This window comes from Dioscorea cayenensis, chromosome 19 (assembly GCF_009730915.1).
Source record: "Dioscorea cayenensis subsp. rotundata cultivar TDr96_F1 chromosome 19, TDr96_F1_v2_PseudoChromosome.rev07_lg8_w22 25.fasta, whole genome shotgun sequence".
In the NCBI taxonomy this organism is placed as follows: domain Eukaryota; kingdom Viridiplantae; phylum Streptophyta; class Magnoliopsida; order Dioscoreales; family Dioscoreaceae; genus Dioscorea; species Dioscorea cayenensis.
The window spans coordinates 24,869,498-24,878,748 of NC_052489.1; the positions used below are offsets into that span (position 1 = coordinate 24,869,498).

General features: G+C 38.4%; 1 protein-coding gene across 1 annotated transcript; it reads right to left on the minus strand.

Moving 5' to 3' along the window:
• Positions 1-182: 182 nt before the first annotated feature.
• On the minus strand, positions 183-9,016 carry LOC120250645 (SCAR-like protein 1). Its single transcript, XM_039259472.1, has 9 exons — positions 8,727-9,016; positions 6,961-7,124; positions 6,230-6,353; positions 6,018-6,147; positions 5,095-5,162; positions 1,201-5,002; positions 1,012-1,098; positions 818-922; positions 183-705 (listed from the first exon to the last, which is right to left on the minus strand). Exons 1-9 carry the CDS (start codon positions 8,879-8,881, stop codon positions 649-651), a joined length of 4,692 nt encoding a protein of 1,563 aa, XP_039115406.1. The 5' UTR covers positions 8,882-9,016; the 3' UTR covers positions 183-648.
• Between the last annotated feature and the right edge of the window lie 235 nt (positions 9,017-9,251).

Sequence of the window (9,251 nt, forward strand, 5' to 3'; positions counted from 1 at the left end):
TTGCACCAGTTACGGTCTGATTTATATATTAAGTAATGTAGTTTCCTGTGAACATACTTATGATAACTAGTGAGATACGAAGTATGAGGAGCAGGACATGCACAATTTAATGGATACCGAAACTTTGAAATACAGAATGAAAATGAGAAATTATCAGATTGTAGTATGCTGGAATCTGCAAATAAACCATCACAAATGACTTGTCTACTCATTTGCTCAATAGATATTGAAGTTTGTCTGTACATAACTTTCATATTGAATAACATAAAGAAAAATACATACTCTGCCCACCAACATAACCTCCTGATTTTCCAATCGCTACATCTCAAAATTTTTCTCGATACAACAATTTTACACTGAGCACAACGATATCGTCTCCAAAAGCTTTCCGGAAATCACTAGGATGATACAAGATAATTTTCTAATGCATTTTTGTTGAGAATATAGTGAAGGGTACAAATAGCACCACTATACATGATTGCTTGTACAACGGGAGTACTTCACAGTTCACACAGGTATTGATTGGCTAACACTGCGATATTGCGCTATTCTAGCTTTGTCTAGCCCTCTGTGACTCTGTCTACTCACCCATTTTGTGTTTTCACTAAACCGATATAAGTTGGATTCAAAAGCTTGATATAACACTTCCTAAGAATCACTCCAACTATCTCCATCATCATCGTCGTCATCACTCCCCACAAATGCCTATTTAAAGAGATATCTTGCTAAGATGGACAAATGACATGAAAACGAAATATAAAGTGAAAATTATAAAAAAAAAAAACATGTTTTTTTTTGCAGTGTAAGTTGAACTGACCTGCCGAATTGCATTTGCTTTCTCCAAGATAGCAGCAACCTTAATGTTTGTTGCAGGACCCTTCATGCTAGGCTTTGTAACCACGGTGGGTTTTAGGTTAAAAGACTGCAATTACAATGTAAATCTGAGTAAAAACAAATAAAATATGGCTGATCAAACAGAGAAGCAAAGATACAACAATTCAGAACACACACCTTATTCTTTATCTGGTCCAATAATGAATTCCTATCATCCTCCTTGGGCTTGGTGGATGGTTGGACCATTTCTGATACCTTTCTCAACTGCAGAACAATCGCCATCACACAAAAAAAATCAGTTCGGTTTTGTAGCAGGAAGAATATTCTTCTCTATAAACAAAAGAGATTCCAGAAAACAGACATTACCGTGCTCTTATCATGGGAAGCCACAGCCTCTATCAAAGGATCTCTGGGGCGGGCACGAATGGATGAAAGCTTCCCATTTGGTTTTTCATCTTCTATTGCTGGGAAAGTAACACCATATTGAACATAGGAGTTTCCATGTAAATATAGAAAATCATGTTGAGACAGCTTGGGTTCTCCAAATTGTTGGGGCATTGACAACTGCATGAGCTGCATGTTTTCACTTCCATAAACTCCATAGCTGAAATGGCGCACATCATCATCAATAGTTGGCATTTCCAAGAATGTGTCAGGTGACTGTATAACATTTCTCTCATTCGTAATGGTACTTTGGTGCCCGCTGTCTGTGTCTACTCTTGGTAGCAACTGATCAAGCCTGGATCTCTCATCATCTAGTGTTGGCTGTCGACCTGACAACTCTGACACTTGTGATCTTTCAGCCTGTAATGAGGGGAGATGCTGAAATAGCCCTTCCTCCTCTACAGCAGGCAACACTGAAAAAGATTCAGATGGTTTTGGCATTCCTTCCCCCACCACATCATAACTAGATTCTGGATGTCTAGCATCATCAGCAATTGGTGGAAGATCCACCAATCTCAAAGGATGTACTCCTTTCCCTACTGAAGCCATAGAGCCATGTTGTATATTGTCACTTCCTATTGGTGGAAAAGTAGCAAACAAATTGTCCAGCTGAAACATTTCAATATTAGCATTTTCAGAACAGTTTGGATGCTTCTTATCTTCAGTAGCTAGGTCTGAAAATGGATTTTGTCTCATGAAAGTTTGCTCTGTCTTTCCATCTGACTTTGAGAAATATTGAGGCTTTCCCATTCTCCACTGCAGTGGGGGAAGAGGAGGAAGTGGTGGTGTGTTTGCAATACCTTCCGATGGAAAGATAGAGACTGGTTCTCCCAGATAAGTGCCTGCAAACTTGGGTGTAGTTTCAGAAGGAACCAGGCCAATGCTATGAGGAAACAGTGGTGCTGCAGCTGAAGCATCAAAACCCAAGCAGGTAGGAGGAACTTCAGAGCTGCACACAGGAGTAGAATCCTCTATGTTTGAAATAGGTAAAGCTGACTCACAATCATTGTCCCTACTTACAGTGGCAGAAGAATCCAATTCTTGCTTCGGATCTCCATCGCTTTGTTCAACTACTGCCCCACTTTCAAGTAGTGTATCACACTGCTGATGATGCTCACCACCTTCTTGTGAATACATAACATTTGCCTCACTGGCATCTTCTACCTTTGATGCTTCAACTGAAATTGCAGGCCCTGAAAGAAAATTAACAGTCGACAAGTCTTCCTTCATAAATTCATCAGAACCCAACATTGATGACAAATCTACATTTCTCGGTGAATGTATCTCATCATCATTAAAGGAATTCAAATCTGTTTGGGCATCTCCAGACAGAAGTGAATGGCAAACACCATCTAATGGCTCCCCAATAGCAGTAAATGAATCTTCAACAAAAAATTCAGAGGTGGAAATAGTTGGCGCTGGTAACTGCTGATCTTCTACCTCAAAACAAGGAAGAACATTTCTAGTGGTTTCAGAATCCAGTGCAGTTAAATCCTTTGGATCAGATAACTCATTGATGCTCACTTTAGATTGATTTGGAACAGCTTCTTCAGCAACATAATCTTCTTGGGACTCTGCACGGAAGTCAGTTTCCTCAGAAGAAAATGTGAGAGGGTCATGTGTATCACTATCAGCTTCGACAATAAGCCCATCACAACCAAATAATGGTTTCATATCCTCAGAATCTGCAGACACATTGTTCTTCTCACAATCAGAAGAAAAATTTTGCGGGGTCCCCTCATTTGGAAACAGAGATTTTAGCACCTCAGAGTTGATAATGTTGGAGGATTGATGTTCAGCAGGATCAGATAGGCTATCCAATTCAGCAGGAAGCACATTAGCTGGCTGACTATTACCTTCAGCATTGTCATCTGCATCTTTTGGGACTAATATTGATAATGAACATGCCAAATCCTCAACTGGTCCAACACTCTCCATTCCTGCAAGCAAATACTCAGGTTGCACACCTGTGGAACTGTGATCTTGGTTAAAAGCAGCTACGGTTGTTGATGCATCAAATTGAGTATCAGCTTCATCTATCTCTGGTATCTTTTCCGGCTCTTCTGTTGGAAAAGTAGATGGACTCAGAGGCTTGCCAAGCCAAGATAAACTGTCTTCATCAAGAACATTTCCATGTGTTTGAGAAAGATGGTCAGATTTGTCAAAGATGGCTGCTGTCACTTCCGAAGTTTGCTCTTTGGCAGAAGTTGTATGATCAATAATTTTTGGACTCTCTGTTCCCTCAAGGATTGAGTTTGTGATATCATTCTCACCCAGTGGGGCATCCAAAAGGATCTCAGATTTTTCAGGGAGTTCAGGAGGCCCTATCTCAGTGGTTAATTGGGAAGGAAGTTCAATGTTCTCTGTGGTGCTTGATAAATTATCATGCAAATGCTCAGGAACTTCAAAGGTGTCTTTCGCATAACCAGAAGGCAGCTTGATTTGGTCTAAAATCACAGATTGTGCTTCTTCATTGGTGCTTTCTAGAGGTGCCAATTGGTGAGTAGTGGTCAGATCTGTAACGCACGAACTAGCAGATGCCTCTGCGATTTCAGACCTTACATTCATCATATCAGACCCTAGGAAATCATAAACTTCATCAGAGACTATATTTTCTGGAGTTCCTTGTTCCATATCTTCCACATTTCTACTGATTGTTTCTGTGATAATGCACGAACTAGCAGATGCTTCTGTGGTTTCCAGCCTTACATTTGTAATATTAGATCCCACCGCATCATAAATTTCATCAGAGACTATATTTTCTGAAGTTTCATGTTCCACATCTTCCACATTTCTATAGATAGCTTCAGCAGAAGCTTCCAGGATTTCATCCGGGTATACCACTGAACTAGTAGGCATATCAGAATCAACCATGTCTTGAGGTGGCTGTGAATCAGACATATTATCAACAGTATCTAAATCAGAAGTACTTGGTGCACTTCTATTGACAAAATCAGCCAAAGAGACTGTAGAGTTCTGAGTTGAATCACGCCCCAGAGAGTGACATTGTAACTCCAATACTTCTTCATTACAATTGACCAGTTGCTGCTCCAGATTTAACTGGCCAGCCATTCTTCTTGCCTTGCTTTCAGAATCTGTCTCTAATTCTGACTCCATTGTATTCAGGGCATCCATGTACTTTTCCATCTCACTGGTAACATCATCAGACATATAACCATCAGGATGACCATTTTCTCCGAACTCAGCATCAATTGACAGCTGATTCTGATCCAGTACCTGAACTGGTGGCAGGCTCTTTTCCAACTCACTAGGATGAGAACCATTAGCACTCCTAAATAGTTTGTTTTCTATCTCAGCGAAGGCTTTCTTTTCACTTTGTACTTCACAAACTGGTTCAGATAGTGATTCAAATAAATCTTCATCATGATTGTCAAGCTTGTTGGCTGGTACAACTATCACCTTTTGTTCAAAAGGTAACTGAGTTGGGGTTTTCCCTTTGAATGATGGACTTTTAACTGAATTATCAATGAAAACCTCATTTTCTTCAGGAACTGATTCACTGGAATCAAATGATTTCTTCATCACATGGTTGTGACTCTTAGAATTTTTAAAACCTTTCTCCTCAGGCAAATGAACTTCAATAAAATTTTCCATATAGCTTTTTCCACTACCTGAGGTTGGATCATTTAAGTTTCTATGTTTTAATTTCACACGCCTTATGGGAATTGTTTCAGAAACTTCTGCAGAATTTACTAGCTGTGAACTGCAAGCAAATAACAATCCGGTTATATATGAAAATTGACATATTATAAACTACATCCATAGAAGAATAATGTTGAGGAAAGAGAAAATTACTTTGCATTTTTACGGGGTGACAATAAAGATTCAAGAGTTGCACCATTCCTCAAACGAGGGCCCTTCTTCTGCTCAGGAAGCAAGAATGTGGTCAAAATAAATATCAAATTGAGGGGGAGCATTTTTAAGCATAACTTTATATTCATAACATGGGCCAAAGAAATCCAAATAGAGTCAACACAAAAAGGAACGTGTAATTAGGATGAAAGATTATCATATTAGGACATGTCTTTTAAAAACTACATCCAGTTAGTTATTTTTTGCCTAAAAAGATCATTAGTCAACTCTGACTTAGTCATAATTAAAGGCATTAATATTTGCATAGTATAATTTATCAATTGCACATTCAAATTCCTAACCATTGCTGATTTTAATTGAACTAGTAGACAACAGTCCCCGACAATAAACCTGATATTATCAGTGTCGCTTTTGACAAAGATATGCTCAAGCCTTGACCAAGGTTGCATGTGAACCTCTAATTGCAACTATTTGGGGCACAAAATTTATAAACAGCAATAATGTCCTTGAATATGAAATAGCTTGAATAAAAATAGAACATAAGTGAATGAACATTGATATAACACAGAAATCCACTGTGACACATGCAAAAACTCTGAATATAGGTCCAAAGGTTAATAGCCAGATACAAATATCAATGGTGGTGTAACTTACAATAAGGGGCTAACTCTCAGAAGTCAGAACAATGGAATGTAAACAATTTTTTGTTCACATAAACTTCAATTTGTTTCATGACTGTATGATGCCAATGGTGAAATTATAATCGACATGATGGCTATTAGTTTGCCTCCAGGGATACTTCCCACGAAGTTCTAAGGATTTGTAAACCTTTTATCAATGATTTGCAAGGAACCAGCAACACATATCAGGCAGTATATAAATAACTTCATGTTTGACAGACTTACCTTAATTTTTCGAGACTTCTTTTCAATCTGAACCTCTTTTTCAATCTTATCTGAAGACACTGAGTTTGTCTTAAAGAAAGACGGATCAGAGTACCTTTTCAAACATGCCCCCGCACCGGCAATATCAAACCTGATGGACAAAGATAGCACCATCAGAAAATTAGAATTTCACAAACTTTTATTCCAAGCTGTAAGCACATAAATTTTCATACTTATCCAACGTAAACAATCTGGGAGGACCACGGCATTCTTCATAAGAGTCCAGAATAAAGCGAGGCATATCTCCTCCTGTGATTAAATTCTGATTGCATTGAAGATTAGCATGCCAGTCGACACCTGCAAAATTATGAAATTAATGTATGTTTAATTGTGAAGAATAAAAAGATTAGCGGTCAAGAAGATTTTCCGTAATTCTATAAATTTAGATATACTATTTCTTTACTGTTAGATCTACTATTTCTTTACTGTTAGATGCATATTATTCTCCTGCACTTACCTTTCTTCCACAACTAAGTGTCAACAACATATTAGCTAACTAATACAACATCTATGCCTGAGTCCTGACTCAACATATTTCTAGCAAAGAAGCCCCCAAGACGTGATCAAGTTTTACACTGGTCATCAAACTACAAAATCCTCCTTTACCTGGCTTAAGATTGATTATGCAGCAAACTCACAGGCATAGTTATATCAAAGGAGGAAAATGTAAAATTAGTTACAAGAGTAAATGAAGAGAGCATGCATAAGGCAATGCAAATCTCATGCATGCTTTAAAGGGTCAAGAAACAATCATGCCAATCAGAAAAATCAATGCAGAATTAATTAAAAAAAAATCACAGTTTCGATCCAGTCTTTAATATTTGTCATGGAATCAGGAGAGAGGATTCTTGTAGCCAAAATAAAGAAGATTTAGAGCTGAAAAGAAATAAAATTGTATACAAACCTGTATTTTGAGCAAAACCTGTTTGATTGGTCTGTGAAAGTAATGCCTTTTCAATAGATGGAAACTCTGCTTCTAGCTGTTGGACACGAAGCATCATGCCATGTCCTCTAGCAGCAGTGGCCATGACTTCTTCATGCAAATCATGGAATATCTCTGCAGCAAACCTGATGGCACACCAATATTAGTGATCATACAAGATGAAAAGATTTTTAGAGAAACAAAAACTCAAATTTCCTTTAAGGGAAAGAAATGATTCTGCAGTATGCGCATCTGTCAAAGCTGTCAGACATGACAATTCCAAATAAGAAATCCGATGAAATTGAACATGACTTTCAGGTTATGGCATGAGCTAGAACATTAAGTCTGAGTGGAGTTTTACTATATCAGATTGAACTGAACTAGGACATGCTCTGCTAATTAAATCCTCGATACTGTTATGCAAAAAAATCAATTAAATCTTATCCTCTGAGGGTTTTGAGCAATGGTTGAGCAAGATCACTGCAGGACCACTATAAACTGATCATGCAGGAAAAAGATCACTTGAGACACCCTTGGTATAAACATCTCATTTGATCTTTAATGCAAATGATTTACATTTCCACTCCATGTATGCAATATGCCATGCAATCATATCTCCATTGTGGGTAGTGGCGGTTCAGCAGCAAGATGCCCTGGGGATGTCCAAGAGATCCTGTGTTTGGGTTAACCGCTAGTGGGTTGTGAGCACATCAATGATTTCAAGACCATAACTCTGTTACAGGTTAGATTAAACTTCTATTGGCAGGTCTGAATTAAAGGTTGGCGCTATAGTATTCATTCTATTATCTACCACAACTAAAGAGAAAGCAGAATGGTCGCATACAGAACTAAGTACAATGCCTCAGTGAGCTAGGAAAATTCCTTAGATGTAAATACACTGCTTGTAATTGGGACCTCATACAAGTAGATATCGATTTATTAGCATATGGCTCTAAATCAGCATTCATGCCCACACTGGTTGAAGTTCAAAGAAACTTTTCCGTCACTGCAATAATCAACTCTGTGGTACCACAGACAAATATCCTGGAAGGAACCAAAGGAATCAAACTTAACATAGATAAAGCAAAACCATTACTCTTCCTTTTCTTGATTAAATACAAAAATTACATATGGTTGAGCCTCTATAATTTCAAAAGTTCTTAATGGTAGCTTCAGCAGCCTTATAAAACAATTCTACCGACCAATGCTTTTCCACAAGCTCCATCCTTCAGACCAATTATTCACCAAAGAAGAGTGATTCATAAACGCAAAAGCCAAGCTGCTAGAATCAAAGCTCACTCTATTCCAAATAAGTGGGCCTTCAAACAACCAAAAAACAACAAAAAAAGAATGTAGCTCAAAGGGGATAAAGCCTTATGATAAATTAAAATAAAATTAATACTTGCCCCAACCCACCCTTAGCATTCAAGTTGACTACACGCATAAGAACTCAATTTTGAGCTCAATCTCTCACCTTTTTTTGTTCACATCTTCTCAATAATCTTCCACAATTAACATGCTTCCAACTTAACAAATAAACAGCCAAAGGTAAACCAAGCAACCTAATTTACAAGCAAAAATTCTAAAAGCAGCATCAAACACCATCTCTGATCACTAAAATCCTATATCTACTCCCCAAACCACAGCATTCACCAACTAATGCCCCCGCATTCCCCCCCAAACCCTACATTCCCAATTCCATGAAACCAAATAGAAAGAAAAAAACAAATGGAGTAACATAAGCTTACTCCGAGAGATCTCCGAGCTGGCGTAGCACGCCAACGAGACCCGCCATGGCAACTCCCTCAAGGATGGCCTCAGGATCATCTCTATCCGCTGCCTGGTAGAGCTCCGAGCTCGCCAGCCCATACTCATTCCTAATCTGGTACCGAATCGTCGGCATACCTCCTCCCAAAACACCACCCGATCCCACGAATCCCTCCTCCGATTCCCTAAGCTTCCGCCATTAGAGCTCTCCAAAGAGAGAAAAAGTTAGATTTTTTTTCCCTCTTTTTTGTCCCTTTTTTTCCGAGCGAAAACTGAGGAAGGCCCGGCGAGAACGGACAATAAATCTAGGAGTTAATTTGCACCCGCGGGAGCCCCACTCCTTATCATATTCCACAGCGCGCCACATTAAATCTCGGCCGTAGAATCCATAAATTCTTCATAATTACTTAGAGCTCCTTGATTTTTTTTAATAAATTCATTATTTATTCACTTTATATAAAAAAAACTGAAATTATCACATGTTAAATAAGAATCGGATATAACCA

Bases quoted from the DNA above. Each gene is read 5' to 3' on its own strand.
- LOC120250645 (XM_039259472.1), bottom strand. From the start codon at position 8,881: ATGCCGACGATTCGGTACCAGATTAGGAATGAGTATGGGCTGGCGAGC. The intron at 7,125-8,726 runs GTAAGCTTATGT...GTGTGCCATCAG, and splicing joins CAGCTCGGAGATCTCTCGGA to GTTTGCTGCAGAGATATTCC. The intron at 5,003-5,094 runs GTAATTTTCTCT...ATTTGCTTGCAG, and splicing joins TCACCCCGTAAAAATGCAAA to TTCACAGCTAGTAAATTCTG.